Source organism: Phyllostomus discolor, chromosome 3 (genome assembly GCF_004126475.2).
Source record: "Phyllostomus discolor isolate MPI-MPIP mPhyDis1 chromosome 3, mPhyDis1.pri.v3, whole genome shotgun sequence".
NCBI classification, from domain to species: Eukaryota; Metazoa; Chordata; class Mammalia; order Chiroptera; family Phyllostomidae; genus Phyllostomus; species Phyllostomus discolor.
In genome coordinates, this window is record NC_040905.2 from 67025884 (window position 1) to 67043998 (window position 18115).

General features: G+C 34.3%; 1 protein-coding gene across 1 annotated transcript in view; it reads right to left on the reverse strand.

The window, feature by feature from the left end:
• Window positions 1–366: 366 nt before the first annotated feature.
• Window positions 367–18115, reverse strand: part of LOC114494739 (solute carrier organic anion transporter family member 6A1-like) — an 80015-nt gene continuing 62266 nt past the window's right edge. The window contains exons 11-13 of the mRNA XM_036020073.1: window positions 4127–4191; window positions 1942–2111; window positions 367–549 (exon numbers count right to left, since the gene is read on the reverse strand). Coding sequence (XP_035875966.1) covers window positions 367–549; window positions 1942–2111; window positions 4127–4191 — 418 coding nt within the window. The remainder of the gene's footprint in view (window positions 550–1941; window positions 2112–4126; window positions 4192–18115) is intronic.

Genomic DNA, 18115 nt, shown 5'->3' on the forward strand with positions numbered 1-18115 from the left:
TTATATAAAACAAGCCTAATGAAGTGGTGAACATAGCAAGTTAACATAGGAAATGTTTGCAAAAGACTTATAAATCATCTCTCTAGTGCAATTTAAGAAAGGTGATAGAATCCTTCATTTAAGGTAAAAGTATATATGTAATGTGCATATGTAGTGAGTCATTCCAATGAAAATTAAGAGGAAGATTAGAAGAATTTTCTTGCTACCACAGAGAACTGAAGGATTGATATAATAAATTTCTTACCAACTTTTTGAGTGATAAAATTTCTAAGAATGGTGAATGCCACTGCCTCCCTCCACAGGAAAAAATTTCTTGGACATAAACTGAATGAAAAGAATTTTAGGGTTTCGAAGATACCCTAAAGCTTAGTGTGGGCTTCTAGGGTCCACGGATCCCTTTTGGATGAGACTTGCTCGATCGTAGCCATAGTCACACACTGAGTACATCCCACTGCAATGACTGCTCTTCACCTGCTCTGTCCAACAGAGCAGTCCAACATGACCATCAAATAGGTGGAATTCAGCTGTTGCTGATGTGAAATTGAATTTCTAATTGTATTTAATTTTATTTCATTTCTATTTGAATAGAGATACATGGTTAATGTGCACTATGTTAACAGAATAGCTCTAGAATCTCTGGTACTCTAGACAGTCACCTGAAGTGCTTTATTAAAAATGTGCATGCCTACCTCTCATCCCTGGGATTCTAATTCAGGCCCCAGTACTTACATTTTTAGCAAGCAATCCAAGTTTTTCGGATTCAAGTGACTTATGAAATATAATTTAAAATGTACTGGTTTACACAAAATTGCCTCAAATGCATATTCCTATCACAGTTTCCTGTATTTGCCTTCTCTTACTGTAATTTCCCATGTTCTTTATTATTGTGATCTCCTTTAAGTAGCTCCTTAAAAGGATTGAGTAGTTTATCATCTTTCTCAATTATGAATTCTGTTTAAAGGTAGGTTAGCATAAAAATTGAAAGGCTCAGCAGTATTTTAAGAGGATGTCCTTAGGAACAATGCCTAGTTTTGTTGAATTGCCTCTGAGAAATTGATTTCTTAAATATCATTTTTGACTTTTTAATTTTTTCTTAAATTTTACTTTTCAGGTTAAGTGTTGACTAAGTTTCCAGGTAATTAATTTCTGAATTAGAAGGCATTGCTCTATATTTTTTATCAAACAGGTAATTGTTATTGTTAAACATTAGAGTCTAACATTATGTGGTTCTTTGAATTACTGAACCCAGTTAGTAAAATCACAAAACATATAATCACTTTAAAATATTTATCACACCAATAGCATCTATATAATAACATCATTCAATGTTAGTAATGATTAAGACTTCAAAATTATATAGCGCCAAATCCTCCTTTTACAGATGAATAAAGATGCAGGAAGATCTACTGAATTATCCAAACTCATACAAGCATATCTAGACTATCCAAGCACTTTGGCTGTAGTTCACACCCCCACGGCACGTCAAGTCCTCTACCTCTCACTTCTTCAATGAATGCTTGCAGTGTGCCAAGCACTGTTACATCATTGAGCATAAGAGACAATATGAAACTTATATTTAAGTAGGGTAAGAGTATGTTGATGCTCTTTAGTGGTGTAAAAACCTTTTTTTAAATCATCCAATCTTTCATGGTAGAAATGGAGAGGGTCACAGGGTCAAACAACTTGGCTGAATATGTATATAGGCAAAACTACTTCCCAAATTGAAAATCTAGTAATTATCACCCTTTATTCAGGAATAATATAAAACATCTGTATGTCTAATACAATGACTCAAATATTTACATATACTCTATAGTACTTTAGTTTCCAAAATATTGTTGTGTAGTAATATAAGGCTTCTTTAATCATCAAAGTATCCATTTGCTCATTATTGTTACTGTAACTTACTATGAACAATCATAATTTTGAAAATAATTTTACCTCTCTACATTTCTTCAGTAGATATGACTTACATGTTCCTAAAACCAGGTAGGCCATTTTTGTCTTGTTATAGATCCAACACTGTTCTTTCTGTCCACAGTACCCACTGTCCCAAAAGGTACAAGAACTTTCTCCTACCATTTTAAACACTATTGGTCCAGGTATACTCCCTATGAAAAAATGCAGGGATTGTAAATTCTTCATGACAACACTATAGTTTGGGATCATAATAATTTTCATCCTAAAATTAAACTTCTACATATATATTTAGACATCATCACTAGCAAACATATCGTTGAAAATTATCTAACAATTTACTTACAAATAGGATTGTTAATAACTGGAAACAATATGATTTTGAAAAATTTTATCCCTATAGGTATAAAAAATTGGTAGATTTGCATCTTTTCACAAAGGTGTGTATGTTCTTAGTTGACATCTCAAAACTGCTAATTTTTGAATGAAAATTTTAGGACAACGTATTTCCAACAGAGATACTAAATGCTGATTTTAAGTACTCAGTGTTGTTCCAAAAATTTCAAATTTTGAAATTTTCAATAACTGAAAAAATGATTTTATAATCAAATGTGTATCTGTTATTTATCAAGATATTGAGGAGAATAACTTAAAACGTAAACTTTGGTATGTTAATAGCAGCCCTGGGTTCAGATGACTGCCAGTCCACATTCGCAGAACAGCTGAGCGCTGCTGCCTGCATGAAGCCTCTACTACCCTCGGAGGCCGCATCTGCTCAGCAACAGTGTCACTTGCAGGTAAAAGTGAATTGAGTGTCCAAAGATACCAGGACCAGGTTCTGAAAACTAACATGTCTAATGACTGACCATCTTCTTAAATAAATTATGAGGGCCCTCATGCCTCATGATTTCATTCCTGCCAAAGACCACTATCTAACACCAGAAATCCTGTTTCAGTGAGGGCTGGCACTCTGTTTATAATTGTTCAAGGTAAAAAACCCTCAGCCTACTATGCATTCCCAATCCATGATAAATTTTTGTAACACTAACTGCAAACATAGATTGGATATGCTGGTTTCTCTCTGTCTCTATGACAAGCCCCAGACACCAATTTAATGTGACTAGCACATATTTCAGTAAAAGCCTCCGTTTTCATATTCTCCACATTATATTCTATTAACTATTTCTCCCTCCAGCAGCAGAGTTATCTTTTAAATGTAAATTAGATAATATCTATCCTCTGCTTAAAATTCTCTGATAGCAAAGCCCTGTCCAGAGAGTCTGTATCTAAAATATCATCTTATTCTACTCACTTTCATTAAAAATGCATCACTTTCAATGGGTTTGTTTCTGATGCAGGAAACTGTCTATGCCGTTTTCTTATGTTCTCTTTTCCATTACAAGCCTGTCCTTCTCTAGTGGATCATTGTGCACCATAAAAATATCCTCTTTTTTTCCCTATTAAAGCTAATTTAAACCCCCTACTGATGTAGGTCTGGAATGGTTTCTCTGGTTCACATCAGAGCCACACTAAAATTATGTCTGCATTCTTGACTGCATTTATCATGTGCCATTCAGTCTTCAATCCAGTCCAATCTTGTTTCCTTACCCCATCAATATGTTCAATCAGCTTCTTGAATGAGGGGTCCTAATATAGTCCTAATGTGGATTTGAGAGCTAGTTTTTGCTATTTTAAGAAAGCATGGAGTACAGAGTACATTACCCTCAGCAAAACTAATTCTTTCTTTTGGTGGAAGTCCTTAAAAATATCAGATTCAGTCACTTTGGTAATGAAATGTTTAAAAGCAGTAGTTTAGGTTACTGACTTCCCAAATTCAAAGCAATGTGTAGTTGTTAAACTCATATAAGTGTTTATTTCAGCTACCAAACCACTTGTGTGAGCTTAGTGAACATACTTGTGATCAAGTGGATTATCTCTCCCAATTGAATACAATATTAATGCATATTTTATATGGCAGAATAGGGTTTACATTAGTTATTATCTTTTTACATTAAGTGTTATCTCCTAAATTCTGCAAAGCAGCTCCTCCTTCACTTGGTTTATTTCTGTTTACCCTCATTATTTATTTGAAATTATAAATATACATGTAAACATATTTGTACATAAATATGTATGTAAAAAAATATACATATACACATATAAAAATAGTAACATTTTGATACAATAAAAGATTACTAAAAGTACATACCAAATATTCTCAAAATCACAAAACTCATGCCCAAAGCCAGACAACGTTGTTTGTCAGGTACGATCCTGCAAACAAAAAGCAATGATATCATCAAAGCATCATTATTGTTAGCTACAGAGAACATTCTCTAGGTTCTAGGTGAACTTTTCCTTCCTGTGCATGAATTAAACTAAGAATCTTTGGTCAGTTAACAGAGTACAGCCTGCTTTAACTATAGAATTGCTACGCCTCCCAGTTCTCCAAATCCTGCCCCTTGCCAACCAGCCCCAAAGCTTCTTGCACTTCACAAGGAGTAGGCAGTTATGACCCAAACCCTCTGTCCCTCCATCCTGAAAAAAAAGTCATAGCACCACCTTTCCCACTTCTCTTTTGTCATTCTGTGGTACACACCCATTGTCTTACATTATTCTTTTTGCCCCTGGGAGAGCCACTCTCTACATTTCTCACCCTTCTGTCTGTCCTAAATGGGCTGACCTAAATGGACTATGTCAATAGGCTCTCTTGCCTTCTCCTTGGGTTCTGCCAATGGAACCCTCCACAGTGAGGAAGGAAAGTGACATTAAGATCTTCATCCCCAAACTCCATCCCTGAAGAGTTCCTTCAGGATGACTTGGTCCCCAGACAAAGAGGTTCCCCATACAAGTCTCTGTCCTTCCTATCCATTTTGCTTTGGGCCTGGCTGGGGTGGAACCCAGAGGTACTGCATTATACCTGGGGATCCCCTAAACCCTGCTGTCCTTTTAAATGGCCACTTTAGTCAACCTTGCTTGAGTTGCCCTAATTTGGGGATGTCATCTCTTTCCTGTTGGACCTCTCACTGTTACCTCACTATTCATAAGCTAAAATATATAAAAAACAAATTTCCCAAATAAAAATAATGAAGATCTGTGTATTTCCTACTGGTCAAATTGAATACTTATTTTAAAAAGAAAAATAATGCATAATATCATACATTGTAGCTTGAAAAATAAATGGAAAATAAATTTAAAAATTCAACTTTTCAGGAAATGGAACTATATAAACTAATTATATTTTAAATGAATATTTTAAGTAAACTCTATACTTGTCCTTTGCTTCCTGTTCCAGAACTTGAACAGAAAATTAGCATGACCAATATTTTCATCTGACATCATTCAACTTATTAAAATGTAGCATATGTATAATATTTTGTGATTATTTTTCAAAAAGTGAGATAATTCCACCTGTACCAGTCTGGAAAATACATCTTTTCCTCTAATGCTTACTATTAGTAAAATGAAAATAAATGAACCAATTCTCAAATGATCAGTTTTAAATAAAAGATTTTATACTTTAGTTCTGAGCAGATTCATTAAAGGGAGAGAAAATAAGTAAAGCTTCACATTTTAGAACCACACTTTAGTGTAAAGGTTTTGGTATAAAGTGGAAATAGTTACATGCTTAACTGTAATCGAGTGTTCTGCTTCATTTAGCATAAGTAGTTTTCTTATATGGAATGTAAAAGTGCTGCTCTCTGAAGCACCTATATAGAACAGACCATAACTCATAAGTAGACTCATTAGAAGTATTTGTGTATCTTCAGTTTGATTACAATCCCCTTCCTAACTGATATACAAAACAAGATGGAATGATTAATGATTCCCAGGATTTGTCAAACTCAGTTAAATGAACAACACAAAAATAAATAATAGATACTTATAAAAACAAAATTTTAATGAAAAACTACAATGTTTTAATAACAAAGTGAATGCATTTTATTATTCTAACAAGTAAGGTTATGATAGGATGATTTAAGAACTTCAGGGAGTAAACAAAAATTTTGTTAGTACTCTTTCAAAATGTAAAAGGCAGTTCCTACTATCTCTTACAACTTCTAAATGTACATTTTCAGTCCATGCCTTTCATAGAAGGCATCAGTTGTAGACTTCAGTTCCTGCCTTACCCTAAAGCTGTTCTTCCCCTAATGCTCCCTATCACAAGAAGGGAACCATCATCCATGTGGTTTTCAAGCCCAAAACCTAGAAAGAGGCATCCTTGATACCATCCTTTTCCCCATTCACTGCAATCAATAATCAAATACTGTTATTTTACAATTTTATTTTTTTCATATTTCTTTTTCTGATTTTCTACATCTCTAAGTCCAGTTATCTATTCCAAGCCTATATCTTCTGCCTTAAAATAAAACTGAAATGACTTCCTAATTTACCTCTCATACCTCCCAACACCATTATCCTTCATTCCACTTTCCACATAGAGACACACTGATATTATTAAGGGTGGAAGTCTGATTATTTCACTGCTACACTAGGATCCTTCAAAGTCTTCCTATTGTTCTTAGGATAAAATCTAGAATTACAAAAAACAAACGTACAAGGGTCATCCAATCTTACCAGTCTCATTCCATGACACCTCACAACTGTTGTCTTTCTTACTCTCTTTGTTCACAACATTAAAAAATACAACAGTCTTATAAAGTTGCATCAGAATCTTTATGTGTGTTTCTCCCACTGTGTGAAATACTTGTCCCCACCCTTTAGGGCTCAGCTTAAGTGTCATTTCTTCAGCATGCCCTCTCTGAATGCCCAGACTAAATTAGATCATCCTATAATTTTCTCATTGCACTTTTCTATTTTCTTTGCAGCGTGTTTTAATATTGCAATTAAATACTTAATTGCATACTTAAGTATTTACTTTATTAAATACTTAATTAGTGAAACCTAATTTATTATTTATTTTTTGGCTGTCTCTCTTGCCACTCTTAAACATCCATTAAGGTGGTAGGAACCCAGTCAGTTTTATTCCTCTTTTAGTCCATTTTTTTCCTTAAAGTGTCCATCTAGCTTCTTATTTGAATCCATGGTGTCTATCACAGTTGAGAAGACACAAACATATTAAAATAATGAGGAATGAAAAGGAAAGATGGAAAAAACTAGTTTGGGGTTTTTTTTAGGTTTTTATATTTAGTTGTTTTTTTTTTCATTTTTTAAATCATTGTTCAAGTACAGTTTTCAGCCCTTCACTCCCATCCCAGCCCGCCCACCCATCCCTCCCCACCTCCCTTCCATTTCCATCCCCCTCTAGGTTTTGTCCATGTGTCCTTTATCTTTGTGCCTGTTAACCCTTCCCATTCTCTCCTTAAATTCCCTGTTGTCTCCCCTCTGGTAACTGTCAGCCTGTCCTTTATTTCAGTGTCTTTGACTATATTTTGCTTGGCTCTTTGTTTTGTTGTCTAGGTTCTTGTTAATGGTGAGATCATATGGTATTTGTCTTTCACTGCTTGGCTTATTTCACTTAGCATAATGCTTTCCAGCTCCATCCATGCTGTCACAAAGGGTAGGAGCTCCTTCTTTCTTTCTGCTGCATAGAATTCTATTGTGTAAATGGACCACAGTTTTTTGATCCATTCATTTACTGATGGGCACCTAGGTTGCTTCCAGCACTTAGCTATTGTAAATTGTGCTGCTATGAACATCGTGGTGCATAAAAACTAGTTTTTCTTAATAACCACATTGATGAAGAGATACAGACAAATCATGATACTTTTCTATTTAGACTTAAGCCTCACACAGCTTCAAACTTCAGAAAATTTCTCCAGAGGAAAAACAATGCTGTCATCCTTAACTTCATGTGAGCAGCAAAGGTCTGCCAATTTGCAGTTCTCCCAGTAGTGACCTTCCACCTGGACCTAGCCTTGCAGGACACTTGGTCCTCTCCAAATTGACCATAAGCATATTGGTCCATGACAAATGGTCCTCAATATTTGGTCCTGTCAAAAAAAATCCATGCATAGAAAATATCCTTGTGTTCAAACCACCCACAAAGTTTATTTCTACTTTGGGTTTACAGGATTAATACATAAAAATACTACCATGTTATACAGGTTTAATAATTGTGTTGGGGCTGCATTGCCAAGAATCACCCTTATTGCCTTGGTAGCCAGTGTGATGGAGATGGGTCTGGGTTTGAATCTTGCAGAAGAGCAGATTGTATTAACTATTGACCAAATATCTCTAGGAACATTTTGGACAGGACCAAATATCTACACCTTATGGTATAGACCAGCTATCCTTGTGGACATCTAATAGGACCAAATGTCTGCTAACGGGGCCTGGTCCAGAGTGTCAGCATCTACTCCTTCTCAAGAACGATCAAGGATTTCAGGGAAAGCTTTAGATCCTGATTCACCTCTAAAACCTTCTGCTCTCTCTGGAATTTCAATTCCTCTAGTCCTCTGCTTTCTGCCTTAAACAATATGATGTTTATCATTTGACCCAGCTTTTCTAATCATGCTCTACAGGAGCAGTGGTCTGTTGCAAGTTACTCCATCCTACCCCACTCTCACAATGTTAATAATCACTTATTTGATAATGACTTCATAATTTATGTCTTTAAGCTTTGACTTTCATGGTATTTTTTAATTGAAATTTATTTGTTAAATTCATAGTGTAATTACAGGCTTTAGAAAGCAAAGCGATATAAAGAAAACATGCTGGAGAGGCTTGTCTGTTTAAATCCTTGCCCTCATGTCCCCCCATTACTACCCCACACTCCTTTGGGTTACATGGAGGTTACCATTTTAGTTATTCAGTTATTTCTTTTAGTTGTTTTTACCTCCAGTATCTAAGGAATTATAAGACACAGGGTCAAGAGGAAAACACATACAAAATGTAGAGTCCTTCAGTACATTCAGATACTAAATATCTGAAAGATTTTAAATTTGGGAGATTAATGTCCAAGAAAACAAATGACATGATAGAGAATATTATCAGAGAATGAGAAGCTACTAAAAATAAATGAAATTCTATAATGGCAAAGTATACCAATTAGAATTAATAACTCAATGGGTGAATTTAAAGGCTATTTAGACATGGATGAAGACAGAATTAGTAAACTAGAGTATGAGTAACTGGAAAAGCAGGTGAAGGTCAGATTGATTAATGGATTAGAATAAAAATAAATTAAAAAAAACTTTGATCTGAAACAGAGAACATGATAAGAAATGAAAATAGAAAGTAAAAGAGCATAAGAAACCCATGGACACAATAAAAGATTCATGATATGTATAATTGATATCCCAAATGTGAGTAGAGAAAGAATAGAGCAGAAGCAATATTTACAGAAAGAATAGCTAAGAATTTTCCAAAACTAATAAAAGACATGCTGGTAGATAATCACCCAACATGAGTGTCATAGATTCCTTTTTTCCCCTATATATGCATGGTGCTCCTTACATGAAGAGGTGGAATATAGTCATCCTCCTCTTGGATCATAAAGACTTTTTTTGACAAATAGAATGCAGAAAAGTGGCATTCTTGGACTTCCAGCCTAAGTCAAATGAAACCTTACAGTTTATGCCTTGTAGTCTATGCCTGGGTCTTTGGAACACAGCAGTTTAGTTGTATCCTTTTGAAATTGTTACAATTTGTTACTAGAATTACAAGTCACATAAAGAGACCACTTATGGACAATCAATGGCCCCAACTAGTTTCCCAGCAAACTTTTGCCTAAATTATGAGACACCTTGGGATCCAGCCCAGTAATGCATTAAATGACTCAAGTGTCACGTGCCAGCTGACCACAAGTTCATGAAAAACCTTAAGCAAGAATTACCTATTGATCCCAGTTAACTCACACAATTATGAAAGATAAAGATAAACTGTTGTGAATTGATTAAATTTGGAGTGGTTTGTTATTGCTGTGAGCTGAATTGTATCCCCTCCAAAATATATATTCTGACATCCTAACACCTGCACCTCAGAATGTTGCCATATTAGAGACAGGGGTTTACAGAAGTAATCAAGTTAAAATGAGGTGAGTTGGATGGGCCCTAATCCAATATGATGGTGTCCTTTTAGGTAGAGGAAATATGGACATAGAGAGAAATATGTACAGAGAGAAGACAATGTGAAGACTCAGGGAAGATGGCCATCAATAAGCCAAAGAGAAATCCTCCCCACATAGCACCCAGAAGGAACCAACCCTGCCAACACCTTGATTTCACATTCCTGGCCTCCAGAACTGTGAAGAGAATAAATTACTGTTGTTTAAGCCTTCCAGCATGTTGTACCTTTTTATGGCAGCCTAGCAAACTAACACACTTACCATCCTTCTAGATAACAGGGAAAGATGGCAAGCTTTTCTTTTAAAGACATAAGGAAATTTTAAAACTCCATTCACCACAAATACAAACAAAATTTCATTCAGGAATATTATAGTAAAATTGATGACAGCCAAAACAACGGGGAAATGTTAAAAACATCTAGAGAAAAAGGCACATCACATTCAAATGAACGGTAATAAAAATGTTCTTATAGAAGCCAGGGAGACACTTAAATAATTCTTTTTAAAGTACTGAAAGAAATTATCTTCAATTTCAACTTCCATAAATGGCCAAAATAAATTTTATAATGAAGATAGATAAAAGACATCTTTACACAAGAAAAAATGAATAAAATTCATTTCCAGCACAGCCATAGTAAAATGATTTTTTTTTCTGGAAGAAGAAAATACTCCCTAAGAAATGTAAGAAAAAAATGAAAAGATTAAAATTACATATTTTAGGATTTAAAACTTATCAAAGTTGCCTCAAATTACGTGAGAACAAAAAAAGTTTGGAAGAGAGGCAGGTGTTCTTATGTCCTGACATTATCCAGGATGTGGCAGAAGTACTAATGTAATTTGACTCTAAGAGTAATATATACCCCCATAATGTCTAAGGTGATTACCACAAGAAGAATGAAATAGTACATAATTAGCAAAATAATGGGGGGGAAATAATAAAAACTAGGAGTAACTATATCAATTCAAAATAATTTTTATAAAGGAATAGAAAGAACAAGGAAAAAATTAAAACAAACACCAATGGACAAAACCCCAAACATATTAGCAATTACTTTTAATTTAATCTTCTATATACTCCAATTAAAAACTAAGTTGCTAATTTTTTTAAAAGTCACCTATATGTGGCCTACAAGAAAATAGCTTAAATAAATATAGTCAGAGAAAGACTGAAAGCAAAATACTAGAAAGTAAACATTATGAAAATGTGAATAAAATATAGCTGATGAAGCAATTTTTAAGTCAGAAATAGTAACTATAAGTTATTAGAGAGAAAGAAGGCTATTTCATAAGGTCAATAAACCAGAAAGTGATAGCAATTTTAAATTTGTTTTCAACTAATATAGATTCAAACTATATATAGCAAAGGTGATGGAAATAAAATAACATACAAATCTGCCATAATAAACAAAGATTTAAAATCTTTTGTAAATCTAAAGAAACTTTCAAGAAACATATTCTTGTTTAAAAATATGTTCTTTGAAAACAGTAGAATCAATCTACAAGTAAATAACAAAATATAACCAATAAATTTCCAAATGTTAGAAATTAAACTATACACTTCTGAATAACACATGGTTCAAATTTTAAAAATACATTAAAAGGCATATTTGAATATAAAGAATGAGAAAAATACACATCAAGACTTTCAGGGTGCACACTTGGATAGAAAAGTCATATATGCTAACATGCAGGAGATATATGTGAATAAAATGAAAATATTTTTAACATAAAAGGGAAATGATAGAAATTATAAAAGCAGAAATATTTATTAATCTCTCCCACCTACACACACAAAGTTATTCAATGTTTAATTTCAAACCTCTCACATTTCCAAGCCCAGGTGTCATCACAAGTGATTCCTTCTAAAGATTTAATTTAATAAATGACACCACAACTTCATAAAACAGTACAGATGTTATGAAATGAGGAGATACTTCCCAACTGATTTTTTGAGAACAGAATAATATTGATGCCAAAACATAACAAGCTCATTAATAGGAGGGGAAATTATATTGCAGTTTTATTGATGAATATGATATAAAAATTCAGAATGAAATATCGACAAATCAAATCAAGCAACTAACTAAACCCAGTTTATTCCTAGAACAAAGTACACATATCATATTGTAATAATTATATTAGATATATGAGATGAATCTGATAAATTTCGAAGTTTATTTTTTAACGTTTTAGTGAATTGGAAATGGAAGCAAACTGGCTTATTGTGATGAGCATTATAAAATATCACACCTAAAACTGAAATTTACAGTAAATTTTATATCTAACAATGAAATATCAAGTCTTTTTTTTAATATTTTATTTATTTATTTTTAGAGAGGGAAGGGAGGGAGAGAGGGAGAGAGAGAGAGACATCAATGTGCGGTTGCTGGGGGTTATGGCCTGCAACCCAGGAATGTACCCTGGCTGGGAATCGAACCTGGGACACTTTGGTTCCCAGCCCGCGCTCAATCCACTGAGCTACACCAGCCAGGGCTTAAAATATCAAGTCTTTATCCTAATGGGCATAAAAATAAGGATAGTAACTGTCATACATCTATTCAGCATTGTACAGGATAGCTTAATCAGTACAAGAAAGAAAAGGTATAAAGGTTGGAAAAGAAGGAATAAAAACTATTATTTGCAGATCATGATTATGTACACAAAACATTTAAAGTAACCTACCAACAAACTATTAGAAATTACTATGAGCACAACCACAGGATATGAGGCCCAAGCACAAGAATAAATTGCAATTTTTCATACCAGCAATAAACAAGTATACTATACTGCACTATAGTAAACATCAACTACTTAGGAATGGATCTAATAAAAGAGGTGTATCACCTCCACTTTGAAGATAAAAATTAGGAAACATTGGAAAAAATAAATACTTTAAATAAATAAAGTTATTGTATCTCACTGATTGATCAAGAGACTCAGTGTGGTAACTGTAGCCTGCAATTCTCCCAGACTGATTCAAAGGCAACCCTGTCACAATCTGAGTATGTTTTCTATGGGCATTGACTTGGTAATTTTAATTACCTACAAATGCAAAGGATCAGGAATGACCAAGAAATCTGGAAGGTGGGCTTGCAACAAAGCCTGACATAAATATTCACAGTAAATACATAGTGGTTAAGACAGTATAAAATGGGTGCAGGGATGCACAGACCAATGGAACAAAATGAGTGCAGAAACAGACCACATATATACAGCCTATTGGTCCATTGCTCTGGGAAAGGATAGCCTTTAAATAAATGGTGGTGAGTCAATTAACATTCATATAAAAAATAAAACTCAACCCCTACTTTATACAAAAAATGTCCAGCTGAATTATTGATTACGTACTATACTTATTAGAATACAAAATGTCCTCATGATTTTGATGAGGTGAAGATTTCTTAAACAGAATATTAAAACTTATTTCACTCAAAAGATGCCATTATCAGAGTAAAAAGGCAAGGTGAAAAGTTGGAGGATGTATTTATCATGAAAATACATGACAAATAACTCCCCACTTGGAGTATATAAAGAACATATAAAGAATTCTTACAAATTATTAAAGAAGACAAAAACCGTATATAAAAATAGACAAAAGAAATGAACAGACATTTGAAAAAATGTCATATTCATATGGCTAATAGATAAAGGAAACTAATTTGCCCTGGCCAGGTAGCTCAGTTGGTCAGAGAGTCATCCCATATGCCAAGGTTGCGGGTTGGATCTTCTGTCAGGGCACGCACAAGAAACAGAATGCATAAATGAGTGGAACAACAAATCTCTTTCTCTCTCTCTGAAATCAATAAGTAAAAAAAATCAAAAATAAAGAAAACTAAGTTTAATAATATTAGTCTTCTGAATAAGGAAATTAAAATCACAAAGGAAAAAAACACACACCCATCAAAATTGATCAAATTTAAAATAAGAACAAAACTGCTGGAAGAATGAATTTGTGAAAATTCTTTTATAATTTATTAAACAGCTTAAAATATGTGTAGCCTATAACCCAGCAATTCTGCTGTTTCTATACGTTCTTGATAGGAATGTAGTCATATGTTCCCCAAAGACATGTACAAGAATCTTCTTAAAAACACTAGTCCTGATAGCCCTCACCTGAAGACAACATTAATTGTAGAACAAAGAAGCAAATTTGGGCATATGTTCCTACACTGGACTGCTATAAAACTATCCTGTATGTAACCATAAGCCACATGTGCCTACTTGAAAGTCAATTAAAGTGAAATAAAATTCAAAGTTTGGTGCCACATCCACACTAACTTCATTTCAGATGCTCAATAGGCACACCTGGCTAGAGACAACTATATTGGATGGCAGAAATGTAGAATATATCCATCCTCATAGAAAATATGACTAGACAGCACTGCTACAGAGCAATGAAAATGAATTTCTGTTGTGTGTGACAGTGTGAATGACTCTTATGAGCACATTGTGGAGTAACACGATGCACACACAAATGGCTATGTCCTGTATCCTCCTGTGTGTATATAAAGCTCAGACACAGAACGAACTAACTTATTCATTATAGAAGTCAAAATGGTGGTAACCTTAGGGTTGAGGGGGTTAATGACAATAAGGGAGTTGGGGAAAGGCTAAAGAAATAACTGTAATTATCAACCTTTTAACCTGGATTGTGGTTACATAGGTATCTTCACTTTGTAGAAATCCATAAGTCTACAATTTGTGCACTCTTCTGAATATGTATTAATCTTCAATAAAATGTCTATAAAAATGACACCTGTTGATTCCCACTTCCTACTAGCCAGCCAGCAATCTTGTCCTTCTTTTGAGCTCTCTCTTGTTTTATTCTCCCATTTTTGTTAGTTATGTAATTTCTACTTTATCAAAATGTATTACATTTCATTCTATTTTGCCACATTTATGCTCAGTTTTTAGTTCTAGCATAAATGAATATACTTAGTTAAATGTATGACTTAAACTTGTTTAGCTAGTCACATTCAGTGCTCTCCACCAGACCTTTTATCAGTTTCTCCAAACGTATGTTGGCTACTTATATGCTGTCCACTATTAAAGAGTAGCTCATAACAACATTTCCTGAGTTTGTCCATATCAAAACTATTTATAATTATGAGGCAGTTTATTGATGATGAAATAATTAGCTTATGTTTTCTTTCCCTGAAGGTCTTCCTAGTCTTCTGGAGGTGAATGTTCCTTTTGAGAAACATGATGCCAAACTCTTTACTTTTTCTCTTAGATAATAAAAAAATTATCTCTTTACTTTAAATCCAGTTTTGCTGTGGTATATCTCAGTGCTGATTGTTCTGGGTCAATTTCCCTAGATATTTGATGTGCAGTTTCAATATATAAATTCAAATATTATTTCATTTTATTTTATTTATTCACTATTAATTATTATTACTTATTATTTCAGTATTTATTAAAAATCATTCCAGCCCTGACTGGGTACTTCAGTTGGTTAGAGCATTGTCTTGATATACCAAGGTTGTGGGTTCAATCTCCAGTCAGGACACATACAGGAAGCAACCAGTCAATGCATAAGCGGAACAACAAATCAATGTTGCGCTCTCTCTCTCTCTCTCCATTCTCTCCCTACATCCTTTCTCTCTCTCTACAATCAACAAATAAAATTTTTTAAATCATTTCAGTAAAGTTTAATTAACTATGGATTAAATATTTATTGTTTGACTGTTTTGGTTTTCTTCTTTGGGGACTCCAGTTATGTAGTATGTTGGATCATCTGTCTTCTATATTTGCCTCATTTCTCTTAAGACCTTTTATCTTAAATTTATTTTGTATTCTCCATTTCTCTCTCTCTCCCTCTCTTTCTATACTTTCTATGCCTCATACTTGTTTTGTATGTTGTCTTTTCTTTTGTGTGTGCTTTATAACTTAATTTTACTTTCTGAAGTTTCTGGTTTTTTCTCCTGAGTTCTGTTCATTTTTATTTCGTAGCTTCCTTCAACTAGATATTTTTCTCTTGTTTTGTGAACATGACTGTTTAAATTTTTTGGTTTAAACTTACATATAGTTACCTGTGTATTTTCTCTGATTTTAGCGTTTGGTATTATTTTTCTAGTGTGGTTTGTAGTAGTGATTAAAATGTTTCATTTCTTTCACTAAAATTATTTTAGTGAATGTTTAGTAGAGGCAGAATGTTTTCCTTTTCTACTTACTCATATTTGAATGAGATTATTTTGTGAAAGTAGAGGCAGAAGTTTATGGAAATGGAACATGAGCCAGGGTTTCTTAGCTTCAAATAGTGTTATCTCCTCCGTGGATAGAGGGAAGACTCTGCCTCCCCAAGCCTGAGCTGTTTCAAAGGAACTTCTGCCAGCCCTGGGCTTCTGAAGTCTCCACACTTCTTGCTTTCCAAAGATATGGATTCATGTGTAGAAGGCATATTTTACTGCCACTCTTTCAGATCTGCCATATGTGGCCCTCATGGGCATTTTCTAAACTTTTCTTTCATTCTTTCCAGAAATACTCAGCCTTAACTTATCTACCTAGGTAATGCTCCCATAACTTCCATCTAAAGGTGAGGTCATCACCCTGGCTGGTGTGGCTCAGTGGATTGAGCACTGGCCTGGGAACTGGAATGTGTCTGGTGCAACAAGTGGTTAGGGCACATGCCTGGGTTGCAGGCCAGGTCTCCAGCTGGGGGCGAGCGAGAGGCAATCAATAGATATTTCTCTTGTGCATCAATGTTTCTCTCCCTCCCTCCCCCTCTCTCTAAAAATAAATAAAATCTTTAAAAATAAATAAAGGTGGGTGTCTTCTTTTCCTAAGCAGAAATACATAATGGAGATATCTGAAATTGGTCAATCCTGAGACACTCTCCACATTTCCTGTTTTTCTTTTTAACATCTTTGTGAAATTACAAACTAGATTCCAGTCTGTTTCAATTTAAGAAATACTTACATACAGTTTCAATTTTATCATTTTTATCTGTCTCATAATAGCACTGAAAATACAGTGTGTGCATGTATGTGTGTGTGTTGGTCTCCTTTTTGCTTTGTATCATTTTCAGGTTCAGAATTGAGAAGATTCAGAACTGAACTTCGGGAATATTACTATCATCTTTCTTACCACACTGTGGGGAATATTTCCTTGGATGTTTCACATAAACTTTTAATAAGGTATGTTCAACATTGCACTGATTATCTTCATTCTGAGCTTTCTCTTCTCCTTAAATTTCTTAACTCAGTTAATGTGCTATCATTAATTTAGCTCCCCAGACTGGAAATCTGGCCATAATCATAAATTTCTTCATATTTGGTTCCAGGAATATCAAAGTAATAACTTCCCCCTTTTATGTAAACTAAATTTTTCTAAAATATTATCTCTATCTCTGAAAACCACTACTAAATTCTAAAATGATGCCCTAAGTACTTTTTCTTTTTTCCAAGTTTTCTCCCTCAGCATCATCTTCCATACTATTTTAAAGTATTCTATCTAAAATGCGTATTTGATCACTCTTATGTTTTTAAAAAGATTTTTATTCATTTATTGTTAGAGAGAGGGGAAGGGAAGGAGAAAGAAAAGGAGGGAAACATCCATGTGTGGTTGCCTCCCACATAGCCCCCACCAGGGACCCAGCTTGCAACCCAGGCATGTACGCTGACTGGGAATCGAACCAGCAACCCTATGGTCCACAGGCTGACATTCAATCCATTTATCCACACCAGCCAGGGCTGATCACTTTTACTTTTGAGGGGTATTGTGGTCATGACCTCCACACATACACACAATAACATCATTCGCATTAACGTGGCAAAGAAGCCACCCATTATCAGGCCCTTCCCAAGCTCGAATCTCCTTGTCCCATTCACCATCATACCACTCCAGTCAAAACAAAACTTGTTGTTCAGGTATTTTATGCATTTTGCCTCTACTTGCACTGCTCACTTTTCCTGTTAAGAACTTGTCCCCAGTCTGCTCACATTATGAGAAATCATTTATCTTTACACCTTAGTTCAAGTGACACACTTTCTGCAAGCATTTCTAAATCGCCCTAGGTAAAAATTGCCCTTCCCTTCACTTTGTCCTGGATCAGTCTATGTAGGCTTTAATCAAAGCACTTTTATATACTCACTCTATTTCTTTTTAAGTATTTTTCTTCCCAATTAAACTCTAAGTAACTGAAGGTCAAGGTCCATATTTTATTGGTCC